The sequence below is a fragment of the Halichoeres trimaculatus genome, unplaced genomic scaffold (genome assembly GCF_033239565.1).
Source record: "Halichoeres trimaculatus isolate MK-OKI-2021-1 unplaced genomic scaffold, fHalTri1.1 fHalTri1_scaffold_8, whole genome shotgun sequence".
NCBI lineage: Eukaryota > Metazoa > Chordata > Actinopteri > Labriformes > Labridae > Halichoeres > Halichoeres trimaculatus.
The window spans coordinates 29183515-29210442 of record NW_027437186.1 but is presented as its reverse complement, the minus strand read 5'-3'; the positions used below and the strand labels follow the sequence as shown (position 1 = coordinate 29210442).

Here is a 26928-nt window from a genome sequence, read left to right as displayed (position 1 = left end):
TGTGTATTTTCTGTTTCAGCGAAAAGAATCGAACAGCTCAACTCGACCTTCGCCAGCTCCCAGCAGTTCCATCAAACCTCCAAAGACTTCCACTCATGGTTGGACGAGAAGCTCCAGGACCAGTCTAAGCCGCAGTCTATCTCCACCAAAGCAGATATCCTGCAGAAAACCCTGGAAGAGCACAACAGCTTCAAAAAGGCTCTGGGTGAACATGAGGGAGCGTTCTCCACCATCGTTGGGGAGGGGGAGATGCTCCTGAAGAACACTGACGGTGCAGAAAAGTTAGCCCTACAAGGACAGCTATCAACACTGTCTTCCAACTGGGAGGAGGTGAAGAAAAACTCTGCAGAGCAGGCCGATAAACTCCAGACTGCTCTGCAGAGATCTCTGAAGTTTCAGGAGCACGCAGAGAAGCTGAGCTCCTGGATTCAGGAGTGTGAAGCCAGTGAAGGGAAAGTCAAGCTCACCGTTGATCCAGTCGCAGTGGAAAGCTCCATCTCTCAGATGAAAGCTCTGCAGAAAGATGTCGACAAGCACCGAGGGATGGTGGAGCAGCTCAACACGGCTGCAGATACTCTGCTTGAGGTGGCGAACACAGACATCGACGCTGTGAGAGAAGAGAAGGATGGCATTAACAGAAGAGTGGAGAATGTTGCAGAAAGTCTGCAGAACAAAAGAGAATCCCTGGAGAAGATCTCCCACTCTGTGAAGGAGTTTAATGACGCTTACAAAGAGGCGAAGGGTCAGATTGAAGGGGCAAAGAAGCAGGTGGATTCCTATGAATCTCAGGGGGCTCAGGCTCACAGCAACAAAAACCTGACCAACATGAAAGCCCAGCACAAGAGCTTAGAGGGAGTGCAGAACCAGGTGGAGCACCTGAAGAGCTTAGCCAAGGACCTGGTGGTGGATGTTCCTGATGCTGATGGAGTCACAGACCTTCTCCTGCAAGCTGACAGCATCGAACAAGACTTCAGCTCCCTGAACAAGAAACTAGAGGAGACATGTCAGGTCCTGGAGGGTAAACTTCAAGGTATCGGCCAGTTCCAAAACAACATCCGTGAGATGTTCACTCGTTTCACAGACCTGGACGATGAGCTGGACAGCATGCCCCCTGTGGATCTGGACCTGGCCCCTCTGAAAGAGCAGCAGGAGAGCATTCAGAGCTTTGTGGGTAAGCTGCGCGAGCTCATGGCCAACACAGCCAATGCCAGAGACAGCTGCAATAAGATGCTGGAGACTGAGATCTCACCGGACCTGCTGGGCCTGAAGAGAGACCTGGATGCTCTGAGTAAGCAGTGTGGGAAACTCCTGGACCGAGCCAAAGGCCGAGAGGTGCAGGTGCAGGGTACGCTTACCAAACTGGAGGAGCTGTACGGTAAACTGCACCAAGCGGAGGATAAACTGCACCGAGCTGTCGATAAGGAGGCGTCTCAGGAGGCAGTTGGTATGGAGACGGACGTCATTAACCAACAGCTGGAGGCCTTTAAGGTACAGAAACAAATCTCTTCTTCTTCTTTATGCTTGAACATTACTTAATGAAGTGGTTTAAAGTGGTTCAGTTTGAAGGTGTTGTGTTTGGGAGTTCTTGGGAGCAGATAAAGCTTCTCCCATCGAGAATTGTTGCTGCAGGTGTGAACACATAAGTTTGAGGTCTTAATCACTTGGTACAGTTATGAGACATCCTCTACATCAGACCCTGTATCTTTTATTTCATCTCCTGCTTAGTCCACAAAAGGTAGACATCACTTGTTGGTGTGATCTCATCCTGTAACCGGCCCCCAAATCTCAACAAAAGTTAATAAATCAGCAAATTGTCAAATTTTTGAGCTCAGATCAAAAGATTTATGACATAAAGATGCAACTTTAATATGTTTACTTCCACCTTATACAGATTTATAATAAAGATAGAATGTTTTCTTTTGATTTCATTGTTTTCAAAAAAAAATAAAAAAATAACAAAATAGGCTTATTAAACAAAAAAATCATCAAAAATAAATCGGTCATTTCAGGTTGCTTCAACAGTACCCCCCTCCCCCCCCCTTTTTTTTTAAAACAATATAAATATACAATATCTAACAAAGTTATAAAAGTGAATATGGAAGTTTTATGCTAAAAATAAAAGGACAAAATTACCAAACAAACAAACAAACAAACAAACAAACAAACAAACAAACAAACAAACAAACAAACAAAAAAACATTTAAAAAAAGGAGGGCAATTAAGGGAAATAAATTCTATTTTCTTTTTATTTCTCCAATGGTGAAACCACTAGTATGTGAAAGCTCTTTAATCAAAGTTAAATCTATAATGCTAAAATCTATTTTTTCTTATTATCGGTGAATTATCAAATGTGCTGTTTTACAAAAAAAGCAGAAAAATTTAATTTCCAATTAAAATGATCTATTTTTTTAATTCCTGAGCAGAAAAAGTTCTTTTGATTTTACTTGTTGTTTGTTGTTATTGATTCATTTAAAATTTTAATTCACTTAAATTTGGGAATAAAAAAAAATGAATTTAGTCTTAAGTTCCTCACTCCTGTTTAAAATGATGTAGTACTCTGGTGGCTTCTTGTAAAAGTAATTTATTCCATTAAATTTTATAAATTATTTCACACCATTTATTACATTTATTTACATAAATAGGATGACAAGCACCCTAAATAAAAGACATCTCTTCTTCTTTTCTTCTTTCTTCACAGCATTCCGATTCTCTTAAATTCACTTCATATTGTTAAGAAAATCAAGGATGTTTTCTTGGATATTTACACATTTTTCAAAGTGTATTTGTATAATTGAATGAACATCAGATCAGTGTTTTAGCTGCTGTCTTGCATTAGAGCAGATTATCAGCCAGCTCTTCCCTGCTCCACACAGCAATCCTCTGGGGACCGCTGCTCTATGGAGGGCATCTGGTCTTAACAAAGAGCTGCGGCCCATATGCAGCGATGGTGCAGGAGGGATGAACCCTCACGGCCAGGTGGTCACCAGCGGGGTGTCACTTGATTCAATGGTCCCAGTAATGAAGCTATAGGCGCGTGTCCTGATCTCTAACATTGATATTGTTGTTCTTTAACATTTGAAAGCTCTCTGCTTGACATTATCTCAGTTTCTAAGCTGAGAGTGGCTTGGTGTTGATTTAATCAGTTCCTCTCAGATGACAGTGAGTGAGGATTGAGTGGGTGATCATTTAAATGTCCTAAAACCTGTTTATTTAAAACTTTCATTGATGTTTATGCAGAGGAGTTGGTTTGGTGAACGCAGTTTGATCAGGGCTTTAAATTTTAAACTCATTGCGCAATTTGGTCTTTGATTCAGTCTCTGGGATGATCTATCATTTAAAAAGCAAAAATCAGGTCGTTCATTTATTCAGGAAAGTTGATTTATAATTCTGCCGTCAAAGTTTAAATTTGGATGTGCTTCTGAAAACTTTTTTCTTTCCAACTCTTTGAATTTGCACAACTGACGCAAGCAGACTTAACATACATCTTCCTAACTTGTTTTTATGGATTTTATGACATTATAAACACCTTTGTAAATGACAATAAGGGATTAAAAACGGAGCACACATTAGTAAGATTTGCAGACAGCTGCAAAATATTTCAAAGCCTTTAAATTCCTGTGGAGGTTTCCAAAAGAGGATTAACCTATATTTGGAGGTGAATTTGGGAAATACTTGAGCACAATGTAAACAGCCGTGTATGCTAAATGGCACAGATCTGGCCTAAGATGTAGGTCAGAGGATTTTTTTCTTTTTCAATTAAGGGGGTGAACGTGTTAGGGCTACACAAACCTCCTCTTGTGTTTCATGGATTAAAACATCATTGGGGTGTCTGAGGTGGGGGTGGGGGTAGGGGTTTGCTGGGAGGAGTTTGTTTTAAAGGCCTTGCGGGGTAACTATCAAAGACGTGATTGATTCAGATTGTTGCTGAGCAGCGTTGTCATGGTGTGTGTGTTTTTACCCCTCTTTTGTCCCGTCACCAGTCTGGGTTGAGAGGGCACCACAGCCTCAGCTGCTGCTGGAAACTCCCCTCTGCAGCCTGCGGAGGGGAAGTATCAAAAACAGAGGAGTTATTTCAGGAACTTTGGTTTCTTGTTTACGTGGTTCCAGCTTTCAGATAATCAAATTTAGTTTCATTTTCAGAGGTTCTGTAGGTGAGTGGGCTTTGTTGGCAGGAAGAAAGACAGAGTAATAAACAGAAGACAGCGCTCAGTCTGTCTCTTTCATGTGCTGTTACCATTTTAGGTCAAGTTTTGAAAGAGACACGCCTGACTTCATGTGTTTACTCTAATTTTTCACATGAGCTTTGCAGGAGCAGAGCTGAGGGAAGCCTGGTGGATGTATATGAACATACATATGCACCTTAAAGGGGGTGTAAAGTGAGTCAACACCACTGGGGGGTCGAGTGGGTGTCTTTGAACAGACGTTACATCAGTGTCTCTTCTGTTCCAAGAGGAATTTCTAACACATGAATCATACTAGTGTTAACCTGGGTCATTGAAGTTGATGGGAATAAAGTGTCACTGTGGCCAAGTGTTGCAAACTCACCACCACACAGCGCTGAAACACGCTGCTTTAAGTGTTACATTCATCTTCAGTGGGCTAGGAAAGAAACAGTTTTTTTCCATTTGCTCTGTTTCATTTTAAGTCTGCATGTTTTGTCTTTGTAAGGCACTTTGTTAGCAAAAACTAGAGACAGACCAATATTGTATTTTCAGGGCTGATTCAAATGCGGATTGTTAGTAGTCAAGTAGGCCGATAACTGAAATTTGGAGCCGATATTCTTTTGCAGTTGAAGTAAAAATAGTGGTGTCAAAATTTTAAACTCTGTGCAGAGAAGTGATAACAAACAGCAAGAAAAATATTCTGAATATTTGAAATTTTAAATGATTTATTATTGTTTTTAAGAGCCAGGAAAACATGCTCCAGTCAGATTGTGCTGTGGGTGGGCAGTGCTGGAGACAGAGCAGTGACTGCAGACAGAGAGGTGCGGCTGCATCAGAGCCATAATAACACAGGTTTTTTTTAGTTATGTTTTGTTTCTTGTTGTGGATTAAAAAAGACTGACGCTGGTTTGCCTCAAATGCTGAATATCGGCGCCAATAGGGCTATTGCGATGCTTTTGGACCAATGTTGCAATTGTGATTTAGCTTCTGCATCATTCACTAAACATAAGCAATAAATCATTCTACAGTGTGACCAACACCAAAAGGAAACTGTCAACATATAAACAATTCTGTCTTGTAGGCCAGGCTTACATGTTATGATGAAATGAAATAAATTGGTGCATGAGTTTATACCAAGCACATATCTTTATTTAACTATAACAATTACAATAGAGTATTGACTGATTGTTTTAACTTCAAGCTTTGTAGATTTGAACTATTTTTGCACAAAAAAAACAGCCTTTTGAGAACCAATCGAGTATAAGGACGAGCACAAGGTACTATATTCCCTCCAGATCTGTGTACATGAAACTTTTTTATTTACTTTTTTTTTAACTGCAGTCTTTGCGATTCGAAAAATTGCATTCCATTACATTGCGATGTCAGTTTAAATTCGATTAATTGTTTAGCCCTAGGTGCCAAAAATAGGCCCGGCTGATAACCGGTCTGTCCCTAGCAAAAACTACCAAATGCATGAACTTGCCTTTCTTATTAGCTCTAAACTGAGCCTTAAATGTCAGGGGACAAGTTTGGAAACATGAACTTTCAGCCGGTATCATCTGCTGACGTCATATTTTGTTGTGAACACAAACATGTCATAATGTTTGGTTATACTTTATAACAGCTTACTCACAATAACAACCATGAATCCTCTCCAACAGACATTTTTGAATGCAGATCTAAAAAAAAGCTTATTATGAATAGAAGGAGCCTGTTTCTCCTTGTGTCAGACTCAAGTTTCCATTGTTTTGAACCTCCTCTCTTCCCTTTTTCTCTTTCTAAAGTAATGACTTGTAAAATCTAAATCTGAATCTAAAGCTTGATGCAGTTACAGGGCACAGCCAGTAAATCACAAGAGGAATAATTTGTTCGAATTTATTCAAATGTCTGAATATTTAAAAAGCATCCGGGATTCAGAGGCTCCAACTCCCACCACATCTTAAATGCTTATTTATCTCTGCCAACATCCTCTTTTCCGTCTCCTCTCATGCGTGCAGGACCGCACAAAGCAGCTTCGATTGTTCAGCGTCGACAATCCAGGAAACAGAAATAAATTCCTTTCATTAGCTCCTCCGTCCTCTTCTTGTCTCCTACACCACAGTCACTGGACATAAAAAGCGCCTTCATGCACTTGGCAAAGCCGCTGGTGTTATATTACCTGGGACCTGTGCCTCCCTCGGCATTCCACAGTAATTAAGAATATCTGCAGGGTCCATAGCAACCGGCCAGGGAAGCAAACGCAGGGCAAAGAGAGGAAAAAAAAGGAAGTGTGTATCTTTTTCAGCATAGAGTGATGTCATGAAAGCAGGAGCCGCTGCAGCCTGTTGAAGTTTTTATGTGAAGTAGAGGAGCCAGGGTGTGTGTGTGTGCGTGCCTCCTCCCCTCCTGGTTCCCTGAGTCACACAGAGAAAGACACACAGAGAGGAAAAGTGAGTGATTGTGTCATGCAGAAGACGGCTTAGAAGTGAAGTCATATGGGCCATGCTGACATAAGGGGGAATTAGAAAGGAGGAGGAGGAGGAGGAGAAGGAGGGGGGTCATGTGTCCACCAATCAACATGTGCCGGAGCGGCTCCGAGCACAAATGGAGTTGTGGCAGATGTTGTCTGAATAATGAGCGGGGGCGGGGCATGAAAGCCTCTGCCAGGAGGGTGTCTGTCATTGCGAGGGAGCGATGAGAGAGAAAGGGCAGGCTTTTTTTGTTTATCCACGAGTACCAGCTCTCCTCAGAGCTGCCCTCAGCTTTCTGCTCGTGCCTGCTGGATTTCTCTGTGGATATTTTTCACTTTTGCACTGAAGATTCTCTTTTACTTTTAATGGATGCTGCCTCAGTTCAAAGGAGAAGGAAGCACTTTGGAGCAGAGGAATACTGATGAAGTTTTGGCATTTCACTGAGCAGCCCTGAGGAGTATTTTTGGGATGGGTGGCGGAACTGAAAGAATGGATTATCATTCCTAACTGTCGAGTACAGAGCTGCTGAAAGATCTTACATATGTTTCAAATTTTTTATTACTTGTTTTTATATCTGTAATTTTATTTGTTTAAGCTGATTTTGAAAAGAGAAGCACCTTCAGATTCTATTTTATAAGTAGAAACTTTTTTGTATTATGTTGACTTTCTTGCACTAAAGCAACACGTACCTCAGAGGACATCACTCCATCCTGATCCTTTCCTTTGTAGTGAGCAGTGTCAGTTGTTGGAGCATGGGCAAGCCGCTGAGCAGACCAGACTGCCTCAGACAAAACCCTTCCTGTGTGGGGAAGGGGGAGGAGGAGGACCTGAACATAGATGACTGCTATGTGCCCCAGAGATCCATTTACGACACTGTGAGGCTTAATGAGCAGATCGACTCAGGCTCCAAAGGCAGCCTCTCCTCCCGGCACTTCACCGGCACTCTTCCTTACACTCACCGCACGTTAGACCTCACCAGCCTGTGTGGGAATGGAGTTATCTCTGCCTCCAGCTCCTTTGAGCTCCGGACGCGTAAACCTGCCCTGCTGGACGAGAGGGTCGTCTTTGATGGACTCAAACTCAACGGGCACATGATGAGGCCGACTGACACGGTGCTGCCTAAATCTCGTCTTCAAGGAGAGAAGAAGGATCATCCTGTCCACCGGCGCTCATGGAGGACTTTTGCACCCACTAATTTGAGCGAATACGCAAGCCGGAGTGGAACTCTGTGCTCAGGGAGCGCTGAGAGGCCAGGGTTGATCAATGGGAGGAGAGGACAGAGTATGACCAGCTCTCTGACCTCTGAGGAGGACTCAGGTCTTTACAGCCCAACTGTGGAGCGGGATCGACGCGCTAATAAATCCCACAAAAGACCAGGACCTGGTACAAGGAGCCTCTCATCCTCTGAGGCGATGCACATGTCTGGTGATCTCAGAACTGGGCGATCACTCAGCTCAGGGCAGGAGGAGTTCCCTTTCTCACCTGCACGGGACAACAGATCTCTCTACCACAGCAGCAGCATGGTCCAGGAGCCACTGAGGACAGAACCTGGTGTCACAGAGTTAAACGGAAAAGAAATCCTCAGCAACGGAGAGTTTAAACACTCCATAGGGAGGTTATCTTCAGGCTCCAGGAGTCACAACGACAGCTCAGGTTGGCGCTCCAGGACTCTAACCGACTACGATGAGTTATCCACAGCAGAGCTGTTAGAGGATGTGTCATACAAAGAGGACTGCGAGCTGGTCAGTGTGGTGGTGACACAGCCTGAGACATACGGAAACTCTGTAACTCTACCCATCCAGAGCCTCCAGTCAGAGAAACAAAGCAATGTGCAACAAGGAGCATCTCAGTACAACATGGAGGAGCTGGAGGACTTTCTTCAGACTGTGGAGGCCTGTCTGCCCAAAAGCCTACAGACATTTCAGCACCCAGAGGAGCACGAAATCGAGGCCTTACTTAGTGCCATCGCTGCGTGTCCTGAAATGGGTCTGAAGGGTTTTTTCCCCCCACAGGTGCATGAAAATCTCTTCATTCACTTCTGTTTGCTCATTACAAGCAGCACATGTTTCAAGAGATAACACGCCTCTGGGATGAGGAGGTCTCAGCTGTTGGGGACAGGCTTTTGTTTCATATCCGATTACATGATGAGAGAAATAGGTTTTACTCACTTGTGCAGGAAGAGGTCTGTCTGTGTGGGTGTTCACAGATGAGCTTAAACTGTTAGCGCTGCTTTTCTAGAAACTGATGACTGGTTAGAGGACTGTTTGCATCAGCTGGATTTCTAACACTGAGGCAGTCTTTTCTGTTGATGCAGGGCAACTTTCTTGTCTTTTCTTTCTATTCAGATGTAAACCCAATCTTTTTTAACCAGTGTTGCCTCAGTGAGCTTAAAGTTTTTGGAAAACAGCATCAGAAAATTTTCGTTTCACAAACAGAGACAAGGCAGGGAGCAAGACTATGGTACATCAATGAAAGATGGGAATTATTCAGTTGAAACTTTGTACTTAAATTGGTCTAGATGTAAGAATTATTCAGTATTTCTCTTGGATTGAAACATCAGGTTTAACTTCTTGTAAGACTAAGGAAGTTTTAGTCTTCAAAGCTAGAAACATATATTCAAATTGATTTTTTTGTCTTTCAGGGTTTCCAGAAAGAAGAAATCGATCCGTTAAACTCACAGCTTCAGGACATCAACTCCCTCGGCCAGGGTCTGATCCAAACAGCTGCTAAAGGCACGAGCACCAAGAAGCTTGAGGACGACCTGGAGGACGTCAACACAAAGTGGAACACCCTCAATAAGAAGGTTTGTTTTCAGCTGCCGCTGCTTTGCCTCCATGAGCGAGGATAAAACAGCCGTGTTGATTCTTCATGACTCATCCACTTCACGTTTGTTATCGTGTTATTCTTTGATGAATTACTGGGTGCAGTCTGGGTTAGGCCTCTGAAACAGATGACACCAATATTTACCATGTGGTTTGCAGATTGCCGAGCGCTCAGCCCAGCTGCACGAAGCCCTGCTGCATTGTGGGAGGTTCCAGGATGCTTTGGAGTCCCTGCTCAGCTGGTTGACTGACACAGAGGAGCTGGTGGCAAATCAGAAGCCTCCGTCTGCAGAGTTTAAAGTGGTCAAAGCACAGATCCAAGAGCAGAAAGTAAGCTGGTGTTTAAAATCCACAGCGTGTTATGACTTTACCATCCGTCTTATTTAACTGACTCCCATTGTTAAACATGAGTGCGGCTCACAAAGCTTTCACTTTATTGGACACTTAATTTGTGCCTGTTAGATTTACTGTTTTTCACCACCAAGCGATGCTCGCAGCGAGAGCATGTTCAAGGCGCCGTATAACTCTCCACCTTTGTTTGCCTCTGACAGCTCTTACAGAGACTGCTGGACGACAGAAAGCCAACAGTGGAGCTGATAAAGAAAGAGGGAGGGAAGGTTGCAGAACTGGCCGAGTCTGTGGATAAGGAGAAGGTTGCAAAAGAGATCGGGTGCCTGGGGCAGAGGTGGGACGCTCTGCTGAAGAAGGCTGAGAACAGGTCCGTATAAACAAGTGTAATATTATACATCCTTGTGAATGAGATGCATTCAAAGACAGTGGGAGGAAAATGGAAAGTTTTATCCAAAAATCAACAGCGCTTACTTTTAATTTTCCCCTAGTAAAATGTGTTTTACATACTTTCTTCAGAATGTAACCTCGACTTTCCACCATTGTTTAGCCCGTTTATGCCCAAATTTTTTTCAGAGCTGTAAGGCAAATAGTTGTATCAGTTGACCCCTCTGAATCATGTTATGTATTTATTTTTTTCAATTTCATACTTTGTTTTGAGGAAAATAGGATTTTTATGACTGGCAACAATTGTTGCCAAGGGTCACACAATTTTTCACAAGGTCACCCAATAATTATATAGAAATAATAATAGTTATGATACTCATTAAGTTATAAAAAAAAGTTGTAATAAATTAATAAAAGGTAGTGTGTCTGTATGTGGTGTATGGGTGGGGTGGGGGTGGTAGGTGTGGGCATCGGCTTTGGTAAGTACTTGTGTGTCAAGAAAATTGCACCTAATAAGTAAACAATGAGCAATCCTGCAGGCAGTGTTTTCCTTTAGTTTTTGACTAGCTGTGTGCCCACCGGCAACTTTTGTTGCCACTCACAGAAATAAGCCTGTGAAGAAAAAAATATTTATCCCAGGCACAATTTTTTGGTGGAGGTTTACTTTAAAAACTTGAATGATTAAATTATTATGAATATGTTTTAGGGAAAAATCATAAGAAAGTTATGAAAATTGGATCTTTCCAGAACAATTTGCCTCCACCAGAGGATTAGGAGGAGTAGGAAGCAGACAATGTCATGTCACAGGAACCACTAGGAAACTATTTTTTATAAACAAAAATCTTTGTCTAAGTTTTCTACTTGCATATGAGTGGAAAAAGTTGGATTAATAACACAGAAATTTTTATGGTGATTAGAAAATAACAGTGATACACTTCAGCAACATCTGTTGCAGGTGTGGCAAAACTGGTCAAAAACATGCTTTTTTTTTACTTAGTCTTTAAATAAGATGAGATTATAGATATTACATTAATGTTTTATGGTAAAAAGCTCCTGCTAAGGCAACAGTTTGTCTCGTTAGGATAAATAGAAATAGAAAAAAATAGTCATTGTTTCTGTTTCTACTTTCACCCAGAAAGTTAAAGTAACAGGCATCAGAAATATCTTCAACATGAGTCAGTTAACGCTTAGAGACTGGTACAAATTAGGCACTTTTATAATTGAATTATGTCAAAACTACCGGGTACCGATTCACGTAAAATCGAAAGGTACAATGTTTAGGTACCTAAACACATCCTTGTGACTATAAGGGAGTGAAAGAGTTGGTGATTTTCCATGCTGGACATGAACACAGCATTACGAGTTTATATAGTGAAGAATAAATGTGTCAAATTCAAAAGAATTTACATTTTATTATAGAAAAAAATTGATGTTTTTACCACATAAACGCACAAAATGTGAAGATTTCTGCGTTTAAGAGAAAGCTTTTCTGCAAAAAAGTGCCATGGTCATGATGCATCAAGATGAGACAGAATTGTTTGTGGTGAATCTGCACTGTTAAATAAAGATTCAAAGTGTCTTGACGGATAAAAGAGACTCATTGTGTTAACTTCTGAATGTCTCAGGCACAAGCAGCTCGAGAGCATCCTGGTGGTCACTCAGCAGTTCCATGAAACCCTGGAGCCGCTGAGCGAATGGCTCACAGCAACAGAGAAACAACTTGCAAACTCCGAACCCATCGGCACTGAGACGTCCAAGCTGGAAGATCAGATCTCTCAACATAAGGTCAGATCCAGAGCCGTACATCTGTGTCATGTATTTGGTTGATTTTATGTCCCATTTCTGTTCAATTGATTCAATTTCATTCATTTTGCTTGTCACTTTAAGTTTTTGCTTTCATTATTTCACATTTTCATCTTTTTGTTCCATGTTTTTCCATTTGTGTCCTTGGTTGGTCCCCCTCCCCCTGCGGTCAGGCCTTAGAGGAGGAGATAATGAATCACAGTAAAGACCTGTTTCAGGCTGTGAGTCTGGGTCAGATGCTCAAAACAGTGAGCTCAGTGGACGATAAGGAGTTCGTCCAGTCCAAACTGGACTCCACACAGGCCGCTTACATCGAGCTCCAGGAGCGCTGCAGGAGGAAAGCGGAGATGCTGCAGCAGGCTCTGGCCAACGCCCAGCTGTTTGGAGAGGACGAGGTGGACCTCATGAACTGGCTCAGCGAGGTCCACATGAAGCTGAGCGAGGTGTCGGTGGAGGATTACAAAATAAGTGTTCTTGAAAAGCAGCTGGCAGAACAACGGGTACACACTCCTCCTCCTCAGGCCGGGCATTACGTTGTCCTTTCATTTCAGTTGCATCAATCATGTTTCAGTTGATTATAGTCATTTGTGCTTCACGGATTGTTTACAGAGGGAAGTTCTGTGTCAGGCTCGATGACTGCCTAAAATTATATTTTACCTCCAGGCACTGCAAAGTGACATTGCTTTGAGGAAGAAGAATGTTGACCAGGCGATCTCTAACGGGATGGAGCTTCTGAAACAAACAACAGGCACGTCTGACTTCATGACTTCTTTACAGTCACAATTCACGCTGGAGGATCCAAACAAAAAGCTCTGAATGTGTAATCCACATCATGAAGGCCTCTGCTGTTTTAGAAAAAAGACCTATGAAGTCTTGTAAAGGATCAAACTTTGTGAAATTCTGGTAATCTCTGGGAGTTTCCAACTTTTAAATTATATCAAGAAATACTTCAACTCTGGATGCAGATATTTGATCCCAGCTAAGCTTTTGTTATGACTTTCATTAAGTTAACTTGTACAGCCAAGAAATATTTTTACTTTATATTCTTTTCAGTTTCATTGTTAGTTGTTAAAGCTCCTGTGAAGAGTTAAGGTTGGTTATGAAAATAAGGATATTAGATTGACACTACTGTGTGACCTATTAAAAGAAACAACTCAACTCCACTATTTCTATAAATCACAGTTAAATTTGATTGGACAAATTAAAGACTAGAAGTAAAAACTAGAGTAAAATCAATTAGACTCAACCATTTAATCACTTTGAAGCAATAAGACTAATATTTTCCACTCTGTATCTGTCGATGTTCGTAAGCATTGCCTTCAGGTTTGTGTCAGATGAAGTGAGTAAGAGCTCACCGCACACACACCCTTTGTTTACTTTTCACTGCAGAAAATCCAATGCAGTAACTATTACAGGAAAGCAGGATAAGGTTTCTCACAGAACGCTTCTTAGACAAAGTCAAGCTCTATTAAGAGACAGGATGAAATTATGAAATATTTAATTGTCATTAGACTTATTAAAGCTCTAAAAATGAACAACGTGATCAGGTTTCAACTGGCTGTAGAACTTAAATTATTTGCCTAATCACCAGCGTGTCCTGAATCTTGCCTCTCCTGTCTTTGTGTAGCCAAACTAGCAGCTGACTGAACCTCCTGACTCTGCAGAGGAAATACAAATTTAATCAATTAACATAATCTTCTGTCTGTTTCTCAGGAGACGAAGTGATTGTTATCCAAGGCAAACTGGACGGAATCAAAACCAAATACGCTGAGATCAACTCTGTGAGCGACAGTGTTTTGAAGAAGCTGGAGAAGGTTCTGGGTCTTTCTACAAAGCTGCAGCACACTCATGAGGAGCTGAGCTCCTGGCTGGAGAACGTGGAGGCTGAGACGCGAGCTTTCGCTGATCAGGAGCCGGTGGGCGAGCAGCTTGTTCGTGCACAGAGCCGGCAGAAGGTGAGGAGATGTAAAAACAAAAGTCTGACACAGATACCTTCAGATGTCGTGAAGCTGAAGTTTTCTGTATCGTGAACTTCTTCTCAGGCGTTGCTGAAGGAGACCAAAGATAAAAAGCCAGTGATGGATAAGGTGAATGAGCTGAGCAGTTCTCTCCTGGATCTGATCCCCTGGCACACTCGAGAGGGTCTGGATAAGCTGGTGACTGAAGACAATGAGCGCTACAGAGCAGTGTGCGACACCATCAACCAGCAGGTGGACCAGATCAACGCTGATATACTCAAGTCACAGCAGGTAAGAAGCCTAAAACCAAACATTTGCTTTACTTCTACTGAAACTGCATTTTTAAAGTCTCACATTTGTTCTTGTTTCCAGTTTGAGCAGGCTGCTGACTCTGAACTCTCCTGGCTCACTGACGCTGAGAGGAAGCTGCAGTCCATGGGCGAGATCAGGCTGGAGCAGGACCAAACCACAGCCCAGCTCCAAGCACAGAAGGTTAGCCTCTTAGAATGTGTGTGTGTATATGGATAGACACATGCCTCCATTTAAACTGAGCACAGTGAACACAGAGGTTTTGTTTTGAAATACCCAGCTAAACTCACTCCTCTGGTTTCGTAGATCTTCTCTATGGACATCATGAGGCACAAAGATGCTGTGGATGATATCGTGAAGACAGGAAAGGCCATCATGAACACCAAAAACCCAGAGGAGAAGGAGGTCCTGAAGGTGAGGATGAGTTATTTCCAGATCAAAACAGAAATCCTTAGTGAGCAGATGAACTCAATGCTCTTCTTGTTTAATCCAGGCAAAGACGCAGACTCTCCTGGAGAAGTACGGTACCGTCAGTCAGCTGAACTCAGAGCGCTGTCTCCAGCTGGAGCGCGCTCAGTCTTTAGCCACTCAGTTCTGGGAAACGTACGAGGAGATGTGGCCGTGGCTTCAGGAGACACTGAACACCTTCATTCAGCTTCCTCCACCTGCCATCAAACACGACGCTTTGAGACAGCAACAGGAGGAACTCAGGGTAAGAAACACATAGTTAGTACACGTCTTCATTCATCACGTTTGCTCACTCCCAGATGAACTCACATCTTTTCATCTTCTGTCCAGCAAATGCGAGAGCTGATTGCAGAGCACAAGCCTCACATCGACAAAATGAACAAGACAGGGCCTCAGCTTCTGGAGCTCAGCCCAGTGGAGGGAGAGCCAATCAAGGAGAAGTACACAGCAGCTGATCAACTGTACACACAGCTGAAGGCTGACGTCACACAGAGAGCTGCCACTCTGGATGAAGCCATCTCTAAATCCACACAGGTGAGGAGCAGGTGTTCACTCATTGTTTGTATAAGCTTCACGAGTTGCAGATTCAATCTAAGGTTTTGTCTTTCTCTGTCCTCCACCAGTTCCACGATAAAATTGACCCCATGTTGGAGTCCCTCGAACGGATTGCCGAACGTCTCCGCCAGCCTCCATCCATCTCAGTGGAGGTGGACAAAATCAAGGAGCAAATCACAGAAAACAAAGCCATCTCTGTGGATCTGGAGAAACTGCAGCCAGCTTATGAGACACTGAAGCAGCGAGGGGAGGAGATGATCGCTCGATCTGAGGGTGCAGATAAGGACATCTCTGCCAAAGGTGTGCTACAACTGAAGCTTTTCAGTTATGTCTGGTTATATAGCACAAAAAGTGGGAAAAATGTACTTAAAACAAGCACCTGTGCAAATGAAATCCTGAGCTGAACTGAGTTCTGGAGACGTTTCTGTTGAGGATGAAAAAAGTTTCTCCAGGTGTAGATTTATTGGGGATGCCATTCCTGTTCATAGTGAAAAGCTGAGGCTAAACAGTCTCATTAAACGTCTCCATGTGAATGAACGAGGTGTCCTCTGAAGCACACACAGCTGATGAACACATGCTGGCATCTGTCGTCTTCTGTTTATATTCTTTATATTTGTTAACTGACTTATTTCATCTTCTCTGCTTTCATCCTACAAGCTGTTCAAGACAAACTGGACCAGATGGTGTTCCTCTGGAGTGACATCCAGGCGTTACTGGAAGAGCGGGAAGCAAAGCTGCTGGATGTCATGGACCTGGCGGACAAGTTCTGGTGCGACCACTGTGCTCTGATCGTCACCATCAAGGACAGCCAGGACCTGCTGCGAGAGCTGGAGGAGCCCGGTGTCGATCCCTCGGTTGTCAAACAACAGCAGGAGACTGTCGAGGTAAAAAAAAAGAAAATCATCTAAAAGTCACTTGAGTAGTTTCCTCAGTGTAAAGAAAACTGAGAGCACTGCTTTCATTCCTACAGGGATTCAAAGAGGAGATCGACGGACTGCAGGAGGAACTTGAAGTGGTCCAAAACCAGGGTGCAGAGCTGATGACTGCCTGTGGAGAACCAGATAAACCTGTGATAAAGAAAAGTTTAGATGAGGTGAAAGATCACTCTGAAAACTGTCTTTACAAAGACCGAAGATGCAGGAACATCCTTGTTGTCTTACTTAACTTTCAAAGACTTGCCCATGAAGTACCTGTGTGATTCCTTTCAGGTGAACTCAGCGTGGGAAAATCTCAACAAGACTTGGAAAGAAAGGGTTGAACGACTGGAGGAAGCCATGCAAGCTGCTGTGCAGTTTCAGGATGGCCTGCAGGTACATTAACGATTCATATCTGGATTTAACAGAGTGTAAAGTGAAATAATTCTCTGAACACAATCAAACCAGTTATTAAATTATTCATTAACTGTTGCTATTTTCATATGAAGTAGTTCTCTCATTTTAGTTAAGTTGTCACTTGATTCTTTCTTATGAATAAATCCCTGTTTCAGCCCTTTTATGATTTTTATTTCTAAGTTTATTTCCAAGACTGTGAACGAAGAAACTGTTTTATTGAAACTCAACCGTGTGCTGAAAAGTTGAACACAGCTCACAGTACACTGGCCTGTTTTAAGAGTTTCAGAAGAGAGCACAGTTTACTCCACTTTTCTGTTTTTATTGCTGCAGAGTCAAGTGATGCAGTGTTTTATTGCAGAACTATTAATTTAGAAACAATAAACACCAACCACAGGGCTGTGCTATTTTTGGCTTACACTCAAACTTGTGTGTTAAGTTTTCTGGGATAAAAACAAACTTCTCTGCTTTCACTGAGACTTACTGAAGCTGCTATTTCCCACTGTTTAAACTATAAAGACTCACAAATCACCAGTGAAAGAGTCAGGGCTTAAAAAAATTGTCATCAATTTTAAACAATCCGTTTTGATGACTTCTTCAAGCAAGGAGACTGATTGCTCTTTTCCTAAAAAACACACAATTGCACTGGAAAGAATTGCATATATTGTTAGAAAGAAAAGAAAATAGTTTGTAAAAGTATGCAAATGTTGTTTGAAATTTTTGCAAGATGAGCAAGTTGAATCAACTTGAGGTCATTAAGTTGCCATTGCTGCTGCCTTTTCAGTTTTTGTTTTAATTTACTAACACCATTGATTTTGTTCTATTATTATTATTGTTGATTTTTATTTATTTAATTTTTCTTCATTATTTTCTCCCTGTCTCTTTTTTTTCATTATCCTATTATACTATTTTGTTATATAGTGCAGTAATACATTATTGCTATTTCTGGGGTCTGTGTTAATTGTATGTTTTTTTGTTATTACATGTTAAAATGTAATAATATGTTTAAAAAGAAAAAGAGTCAGGGCTTAATCTGACACTAAATGAAACATGACCCCCTGTGAACGAAGCTTTGTTGTCTCTGTAACAATGGTTTCCACCTTGTTTGCAGGGTATGTTTGACTGGGTGGACATTCTTGAGAGCAAACTGGATTCAATGTCACCTGTAGGCACAGACCTGGAAACTGTGAAGCAGCAGATGGTGGAGCTTAAGGTACAGTTTAGCATTTATGTTTATATCTTAAATCTCACATGCTGAAAACACTCTGTGGTGTATTTATGTAGTGTTTTAGAAGTTTTGTTGTGCACAATATAAAGCAGCTGTGTTTATGTTGACTGTCTCTCCCTCTGAACCTGTTCAACAGGAACAAAAGCTCTTTCACATTTTAGAACTCGAGCTGTCTTTGATGCACACTGAGAAAAACTCAGTGCAGAAAAAGCACAGCCAGTAGACTCAGGGTGGATTGTTCGCGCAGCTTTGTGCTCCTGTTGACTGACTGGGTGTATCACTGTGTGTTTCAGGAGTTCAAAGGAGAGGCATACCAGCTGCAGATTGAGATGGAGCGCCTGAACCACCAGGCCAGCCTCCTGCTGAAGAAGGTGACGGAGGAGGCTGATCGCTCGGCCATCCAGGAGCCGATGTCGGAGCTTAAGATGCTCTGGGATAACCTGGATGAGAAGATCATCAGCAGACAGGTCAGAAAAGGAAACATCAGACAGAGAGTTGAAGATTTGTGCTTTTAAAAATGCATTATTCAGAAAAAAACATTGAGACAAATGCTCATGGATGTGAAAATCTCTGGAACAATGAGTCCAGCATGCTGTGGAATGTGTTGTAAACGGGTCAAGTGCAATAACTCGTGGTTTAATCTGTTATTAATCCAGCACAAACTGGAGGGAGGCCTCCTGGCACTGGGCCAGTTCCAGCATGCACTGGATGAGCTGCTGGCCTGGATGAGCCACACAGAGGAGCTCCTGAACGAGCAGAGGAAGGCCGGAGGAGACCCTAAGGCCATCGAAATCGAGCTCGCCAAACATCATGTACGACAGAGTTTGACCACACTTTGATTATGAAACTCAAGAGATGTATTTTCCTTCATATATATCCTGACATTTCTGGCTGCTTTATCCTTTCAGGTTCTTCAAAACGATGTTCTGGCTCACAAGGCCACGGTCGAGACGGTCAACAAGGCCGGTAATGATCTGGTGGAGTCCAGTGCTGGAGAGGAAGCCTCCAGCCTTCAGAGTAAACTAGAAAACCTGAACCAGAGGTGGAAAGCCATCCTGGAGAAGACGACGCAGAGGAAGCAGCAGCTGGAGAGCGCTTTGCTTCAGGTATGGAGGTCATTGTCATCAGCTGACGGCTATTATTGTTATTATTTTATAAGACAGGCTGATCCGTTTCTCCCCAGAGAGCAGGAATGTTGTGTCGGGGCCACAAGTTTCCTCCCTGCTTTATTAAGAGTTTTTGCTTCCTGCAAAGTTTTTATTCAGGAAATGTTTGAGAAGTTTGTGTCCTTGGTCTAAAACATGAGAATGTGAAGTATTTATGAGTGAAATGTGCCAAAAAGCACAACGAACAAAGCTTTCTCGGAAGACCACTTTACTCTCAGTCACATACAGAACTTTACATTTAATTTTAAGATACAAAACTCTTTTAAGAGTTGTTTGGCTAAAATTAATTCATTAAACTCATTCTTCTCATCCAGTTTGAGCAGGAAGCAAATGAATTCACCGAATTAATAACTTGGTTGTCTTTTCTGAGCCGTAGGTTGTGAACAATGTGTGTATGTGACACCTTTTGTCCTGACTCAGGTTGTATTGTGTTGTAGGCCCAAGGTTTCCATGGTGAGATAGAAGATATGCAGCAATGGCTGAAAGACACAGAACGTCAGCTGTTGGCATCAAAGGCTGTGGGAGGCTTACCAGACACGGCCCGGGAGCAGCTTAACGCCCATCTGGTATGTGTTTAACAATATGAAAGGCTGTATACAGATGGCGGCCTCGTAAGGAGACGACCCTGTCTTTTCTGTGTTTTATCTAAAGTGTGAAAATTAAATGACACTGCAAAATACACAACTTGCATCCCCCTGCAGAGGAAGACAAAAGAAAGTTTAAAGCGTTTCCAATTGATTCAGCTGTGTCAGGCTGTAATGAATTTAGGAATGTTTACCTTCTTTGTCTTCTTCCTCTCTAATGGAGGAACTCTCTGTAAACTCTCCCCAAAGAAGCAACAGTATGGTTCATAAACAATAGGACTTGTTGACAGAAATAACTTTTTATCAGATGAGTAACTTTATACTGTTTGTGAGAACAGACTCAGGGGGCCTCCCTCGGCTCATTCTTTTGCCATTTTAGGATTTAATCTGGACAAGCACACAATGCACTGTCAGATTTATCACATACACTTCAGTTCGTGCAGACAGTTGATTCACTTTTTTTTTTTTTTTTTTTTACTGGAATGAATTTAATGGAGACATCAGAGCCAGAACTTTAAGTGATAATCCAAGTCATCAGGAAAGAAAACAACTGTAATTCATAAAGTTAAAAAAGAGCTAAGAATAAGAGTGCAAAAAAGAGAAGAAGAAGCAAAGAGTGTATGGAAAGGGTCTTTCAGGGATGGGACAATATTATTTTCTCCTGATTCAATTCTTTCACGTTGTTTGGGGTGTTGATTCAATTTAAATTGTGATTCTTTTGATATTCCTGATTTTTACGATTTTAAGATCACTTTTTCTCACCAGGCTATGTGTAAAAGTTCACTGATGATGATGATGATGATGATGATGATGATGATGATGATGATGATGTCTAAAGATTATATCATATTTCCCCAAAAATGCGCATCACATGTGAGTCAGTTATTAGGATTTGTTTGGGGATCTGACATCTTAACTTTTTTCCTACCCAGCTCATAAACAATGACAAAAATGAAGGGATTAAATTTAAAAAAAAAAAAAGGTTTGGACCAAAAATCACAATTTTTTTCTCCCACCCCTTGTGTCTTTGCATGTCCACATTTTTCTACTGGGATCCCTTCGATATAGGATGAAAGATAAAAATCCTTAGCATTTTACATTGTGACAAACACAATATGCACAGTTATGCAAATGTAAAAGAGCAGACACATTATTTTCAAAACAAGCTAATAAAGATACATGTGAGTAATATAGAAAAAGTAGAAATGGACAAACTGAATCTACTTCGTTTGCAGGGTCTTAGCCTATGTTTATGTTAAAGATAGTACATTTGCAGTATGCATCAGTGTTGCATTTGTTTTCTAGTGGTCATGTGCTAATAGGTTTTTATAACTCTGCCTCTTTCTATCTTACATCAGTATCTCAAATACAGTAAGTCTGCAAGAAGCTGCAGTGTTGTATTCTACATATACATCAGCAAAATCTGCTTCTTCTCAAGGAAAATGTTCTCCATTAGGGGGCAATATGGGGAAAATATGTTAGAATGTTTATATGGCAGGATCAGGACCTGGATTTATCAGGATTTGTTTTCATATTCAGACTATTTTGATCTGTGGACAACAGTGTAGACCCAAAAATTTTAGATTTCTTCTTTGTATGCACCAAATTTTGTCTTTTCTGCTCCATTTCATAACTTTTATCTCATCTTGTGTTCTCTATGTGTTTTTTAAACTCTCACATTTTCAAGTCATGATAAGTAGATTTATTTAAAGACATCAGCTGTAAGAATTGTTGAGTTTCTGCAGAATGTACAGAGCTTTAGCTTTAGACAAGTAGCCTATGCACAGTCCAAGTGTAGTTATATAAGATGTTACTTGATATACTTTGGTTTTCATTGTGTACTGTAGGCAGAAAATGTAAATGCACATGATTTAGAACAGGGTTCATTTCAGTGACATGATGAATACATTGTAAGGTGAAAGCTGGGAGCTGTATAAACATGGAGCCTGGGCCTGAGTTTGGACACACCTGATGCACAGTTAGCAGAATGCCAAAGCTCCTCCATGGGTTTTGTGTTGGACTCCTCCCCACCTTGTCATAGCTCCAGTTTGCCATAATAATACCTTAGCATGAGTTACTGGAACTTAAAATTTTTGAAGGAGCATTTGTTTCTCACACTGTCGTCCAAAAATAAAGTGGAGCTGTAATTCAGTCTGTTTTCATGAACTCATCATTCATCTTGTGTCATTGTGCGCTTCTCTTGCAGGAGTTGTGTTCTGCCTTCGAGGTGAAGGAAGAGCTGTACCAAGAGCTGATGAACAAGGGTCAGCAGCTGCTCGCCGTGACGCCTGAAGGTCCAGACAGCAACATGGAGCAGGACCTCGCCAACCTTAAGGACAAATGGGAGGCGGTGAAAGGAAAGGTCGATGAGAGAAAGGTATGCAGTGAGAGCCGGGGTGAGATGGCGACTTAATGAATCAAGCTTTCAGTCCTAGAGAGAAAAAGATCGCCGACAGACACTTGAGCTGTGACTCTGTAGTCGTAAGCCTCTAATCCCAGTGCTGGTAATGAATGGTTTAAGAGGGGGGATCTGGGAGGATGTTGTTACACTGTGGATCCCAGCAGGAGAGATGCTGTATGAGTCAGTGAGGAACATCGGTGGAGATGTGTCATAAGTTTCTGTAGAGAGGTTTGGTGGTGATTAATGAATACTAGAGCCAAAGGAATGTTTCTGACAATTTATTTTCTGATCTTTTTTATGGATTCCACACTTTTTTCCCTGAGATAAATCATCATTATTTGTAAAAAAAGAAAAATTCGGAAATCTCTTAAAAAACACGCTCACAAAACATACACCAAACAGATTTCATAGAAGTGTAATGAACATCAGCATACATTTAAAAGCACAGTCATAGAAGCAGTTATTTCCTACAGGTGCCATGTAAAAACTACATTAAAAAAAGAAAAAATCTCCCCTTTTCCCCTACTTCCAGATATGGAGCTGCTCTCTCTTCTCCTCCGTTTGCTTTTGCTTCCTATTTACTTTGGTCTGGATCCAGGGAATTTAAAGTCTGCTGGATCTGAGAGCTGCACCAAGTCTCAGCTGCTGCCCAAACTCTCTGCAGCAATGTGACACCTCTCCTACTCTATTTTAAGCAGAAGAAAGTACAAACTATTAAACTACAGTTCCATATTTAGCATCGCTCTCAGAATGAACCGGAATAAATGAGAGAGAAACACATAATGACTCATCAAAGAAGGGTAATGTCATTAACAAAGCGATGTGGATCGGCCCCGGCTGCATCAAAGGGATGTTTTTCAGCGAAGCAGTCACTGTGGATGTTTCTCTCATTCAATTACAAGCTCATCATTCCCTCTCTGGAGATGTTGACTTCCTCTCTTTAAGCAGAGGTCATGTTTGGCTCAGCTGAGGTGTAATTGTTTTATCCAGTGTTGTAGCAACTGAGTGTCTTGTTTTCAGCCTTGTGAAGTGTGATGTCGGTATAAATAACGCTCTGTTTTTCCATCAATGAGCGGGGATACTGATGACGTGTTTCGTCTGCAGGTGAAACTGGAGGAAGCGTTCACGCTGGCCACAGATTTCCACAACTCTCTCCAGGACTTCATCAACTGGCTGACTCAGGCCGAGCAGACGCTGAACATGGTTTCTCCTGCCTCACTCATGCTGGAGACCATCATGTTTCAGATTGACGAGCATAAGGTAGATAACCTCTGCAGACATGATTTGTTTTGTGGGTGCTTTTGGGGGTTTTGTTCACAAAATGCATCAAAATAGTGGAAAAAATGCACTTTCTGCTTACTTATCCCCTATCCAGTATGCCATGACTCTTTCCCCTTCTCCATTCAGTAAAAAGTACAGCGGCACATCACTTAAAAGCTTCACATCACCTCTTCTGACAGTTCAAAGCCGTCCGTTGTTTCGTATTGAAATATAAAACCTAACGGGAACCTCCTCTTCTCTTTGTCCGGTCTCTCTGCAGATGTTTGTGACCGAGGTGAACTCCCACAGGGAACGTATCATCGATCTGGACAAGACAGGCACACATTTGAAATACTTCAGCCAGAAACAGGACGTGGTCCTGATCAAGAACCTGCTGCTGAGCGTGCAGGGCCGCTGGGAGAAGCTTGTGCAGCGTTCTGTGGAGCGAGGTCGTCTGCTGGATGACGCCAGGAAAAGAGCGAAACAGGTAGAGTGCTGTGCATTCAGGCTCATTATTCTGTTGTTCTGACTTTTTTATTATCATTGGAAAGCTCTGGAAACTTTATATCATGCCTGTTTCATATTCAGTCTGACTCTTATTACAGCATTTTCATGCAGGGCCCAGAAACTGGATCAGCTAAACATTCAGCAGGCCTCGGCAATAAATCAAATGAAATCATACCTTTACAAAAACCCTCACTCTTTGTTTGTTTCTTCATCTCTCATTAGTTCCATGAAACCTGGAATAAACTGATGGAGTGGCTGGACGAATCAGAGAAGACTCTGGACTCGGAAGTGGAAATCGCCAACGATCCGGACAAAATTAAGGCGCAGTTGGCGCAGCACAAGGTAGCTAAATTATCGTCTTATCTTCGATTACTGGGAATAACATGGCAGTTAAAATAAGCAGACACTTGAAGGAGCATCTACAGCAGAGTTTTATTCATTCAACAGACACGGTGTCTGCATCTAATCCACATTTTACAAGCTGGAGTTATGAGGCAGCTTGTACACACGCTGTGGTGAAAGCTGTTTGTGGAGTTACAGTATCTGCTGGATGCATTAGTTGCATATACTCATGTTATGTTATGCAGCCGTGTTGTACTAATCCTATCATAATCCCAGGCTGGACCAAGTGTATTAAGGGGTGACCTTGCTTTTGGATACTTTTAATCCCCTGGTAACTGTGGCTTTTGAGTTTTGACCCCTTTCTTTGTGTCCCTGACAGAATACTGTTGTCTTAATCCCATAACACACAAACAGATTAGGAAGTAAGATGGTGTCTGACATGCCAGCAGTAACTCTAAACATGTAAAGACAGACATGTATAGACCCAGCCTTTGTTTGGTGAGTTTTCCTCCTCTAAATGACATGGTTTCTCGTCCTCAGGAGTTCCAAAAGGCTTTGGGCAGCAAACACTCGGTGTACGACACCACGGCTCGAACAGGCCGGGCTCTGAAAGATAAGACCTCCCTCCAGGACGATAATCAGAAGCTGGACGACATGCTGAGTGAGCTGAGGGACAAATGGGACACTGTTTGTGGAAAGTCAGTAGAGAGGTAAGATTACACCGCTCAACATCAGACACAGTCTTAATCTGGGTTTAATGACGAGTAGCTTTACATCTTCATCTGTTTTTCTGTTTTTTATTACAGAAATGGAAAGAATGTTTGAAGCAAAGTTGACAAATATTCCATTAAAGAAGCAGGAGAAAATGAATGAATTTTGCTTTCTTTTTCAGGCAAAACAAGCTGGAGGAGGCTCTGCTCTTCTCGGGTCAGTTCACAGACGCTCTGCAGGCTCTCATCGACTGGCTGTACAGAGTGGAACCTCAGCTGGCTGAGGACCAGCCTGTACACGGGGACATAGACCTGGTTCTGAACCTGATTGACAACCACAAGGTAAATAAACCTGAAAAACTACAACCAACAAACACAGTATATCCCACTTCTTTATAGGAATGACAATTTCAAGCAAACACTACTGGACAGCCCGACTCTATTCAGGCATCAGGAGGTATTAAGCGGCAGTCTTTGGTCTAAAAAATGAGGCAATACAGAGGTATTAAAATCGTAAAGTTCATGGAATGTCCGCTTGAGGTTGACACTAAAAGTACTGGAAACCACACACACACCAAGCCGAAGAAAAGCTGTTTCCACAGCAGAAATAAACATATTTACAGCCCTGTACAAAACTGTCTCCCATCTGAATCTCCAGTTTCACTATCAATGATAACTGTGCCTGTTGTTGTTTGGTTGCTTCAGGTTTTCCAGAAGGAGTTGGGAAAGCGAACAGTAAGCGTGCAGGCCCTTAAAAGATCAGCCCGGGATCTGATCGAGAGCAGCAACGATGACTCGTCCTGGGTCAAAGTTCAGATGCAGGAGCTGAGCACCCGCTGGGAGACAGTTTGCAACCTCTCAGTGTCCAAACAGGCTCGACTGGAGCAGGCTCTGTGTCAGGTAGAGCAGAGGAGCTGGCTCAGTTACAGAGAGAAGATGGAGTTATTTAGAGAACCTGACTGATGTGTGTCTTCTGGTTTCAGGCTGAGGAGTTTCACTCTACGGTTCATATCCTCCTTGAGTGGCTGGCTGAGGCTGAGCAGAGTTTGCGCTTCCATGGGAGCCTGCCGGACGACGAGGAGGCTCTGCAGGCGCTTATTGAGCAACACAAGGCAAGAAATACAGATATTAAAAAAACTCCCAGAATACTGGAAGAATTTTCTTACCTGATGATTAATTAAAAAGGCAGCAAAAAGGGTAGGAAAAAAAGGAATTGGCAAAACGGCTGACACCTCAATGAGGAAGGATCAGCAAAGACAGAAGTGTACTGCTCTGCATTGCTTTCCTTGGGATAGAATACTTTTGAGCACAAAATCCATGATCCAAAATCTAAATGTAACTGGAATCTTTTCCACTGGCTTTATTTTTAGGAGTTCATGAAGAAACTGGAGGAAAAGCGAGTGGCCTTAAATAAAGCTGCCAGTATGGGGGAGGCTATTCTGAGCATCTGCCATCCAGACTCTATCACGACCATCAAACACTGGAACACCATCATTAAGGCTCGGTTTGAAGAGGTCAGTTCACAGCTGCATCTCTGCATGCATGCCTGTCTGCTCTGTCATATCCACGGGTTTAACATTTGGACACCTCTGCCAGCAAATACACTTTATCCGTTTCATTTTTAAAAATATTTTTGCACGAATCATGGCGGTGTGTGAGGGACTTAACTGTAATTTGTGTAATGTCATTGTTCCAGGTGCAGGCGTGGGCCAGACAGCACCAACAGAGACTGGCCACGGCACTCACTGAGCTGTTGGCTACTCAGGAGCTGCTGGAGAACCTGTTGTCATGGCTGCAGTGGGCTGAGACCAACCTAAACAACAAGGACAAGGATACGCTTCCACAGGAGATAGAGGAGGTCAAAGGCTTGATAGAAGAGCACCAGGTAGAGAAACACAGCAGATTACTCCATGTTTGGTCAGATTCCTGAAGTTGGACAACATGCTGATGGCACACTTTTTGTTCCTCCCTGCAGGCGTTCATGGAGGAAATGACCAGGAAGCAGCCAGATGTTGACAAAATCACAAAGACACACAAAAGGAAGGCCGCCCCAGAGCCCCAAATCCAGTCTCAGATCCCTGTCCTCGGCAAAGGAAGAGCGGGAAGTATGTAGCACATAAAACCCCGCACAGAGCGTGA

At 42.4% G+C, this 26928-nt stretch overlaps 1 protein-coding gene across 20 annotated transcripts in view; it reads left to right on the top strand.

Moving 5' to 3' along the window:
- dst (dystonin) overlaps window positions 1-26928 on the top strand; it is a 119098-nt gene that overhangs the window by 82377 nt on the left and 9793 nt on the right. For 16 of the 20 annotated variants that reach the window (XM_074675157.1, XM_074675156.1, XM_074675163.1 and 13 more), the window contains 33 exons: window positions 20-1488; window positions 9255-9416; window positions 9595-9765; window positions 9987-10153; window positions 11796-11955; window positions 12147-12473; window positions 12637-12721; window positions 13687-13928; window positions 14016-14222; window positions 14304-14423; window positions 14547-14654; window positions 14734-14952; window positions 15039-15242; window positions 15332-15563; window positions 15921-16147; window positions 16234-16356; window positions 16472-16573; window positions 17703-17804; window positions 18113-18286; window positions 18476-18631; window positions 18728-18925; window positions 19423-19551; window positions 21776-21946; window positions 23075-23230; window positions 23511-23717; window positions 23960-24079; window positions 24620-24789; window positions 24972-25131; window positions 25495-25689; window positions 25773-25901; window positions 26160-26303; window positions 26486-26674; window positions 26765-26894. In XM_074675157.1, coding sequence (XP_074531258.1) covers window positions 20-1488; window positions 9255-9416; window positions 9595-9765; window positions 9987-10153; window positions 11796-11955; window positions 12147-12473; window positions 12637-12721; window positions 13687-13928; window positions 14016-14222; window positions 14304-14423; window positions 14547-14654; window positions 14734-14952; window positions 15039-15242; window positions 15332-15563; window positions 15921-16147; window positions 16234-16356; window positions 16472-16573; window positions 17703-17804; window positions 18113-18286; window positions 18476-18631; window positions 18728-18925; window positions 19423-19551; window positions 21776-21946; window positions 23075-23230; window positions 23511-23717; window positions 23960-24079; window positions 24620-24789; window positions 24972-25131; window positions 25495-25689; window positions 25773-25901; window positions 26160-26303; window positions 26486-26674; window positions 26765-26894 — 6855 coding nt within the window. The remainder of the gene's footprint in view (window positions 1-19; window positions 1489-9254; window positions 9417-9594; window positions 9766-9986; window positions 10154-11795; window positions 11956-12146; window positions 12474-12636; window positions 12722-13686; window positions 13929-14015; window positions 14223-14303; window positions 14424-14546; window positions 14655-14733; window positions 14953-15038; window positions 15243-15331; window positions 15564-15920; window positions 16148-16233; window positions 16357-16471; window positions 16574-17702; window positions 17805-18112; window positions 18287-18475; window positions 18632-18727; window positions 18926-19422; window positions 19552-21775; window positions 21947-23074; window positions 23231-23510; window positions 23718-23959; window positions 24080-24619; window positions 24790-24971; window positions 25132-25494; window positions 25690-25772; window positions 25902-26159; window positions 26304-26485; window positions 26675-26764; window positions 26895-26928) is intronic. The other 4 variants (XM_074675165.1, XM_074675176.1, XM_074675174.1 and 1 more) reach the window with 1 other exon arrangement.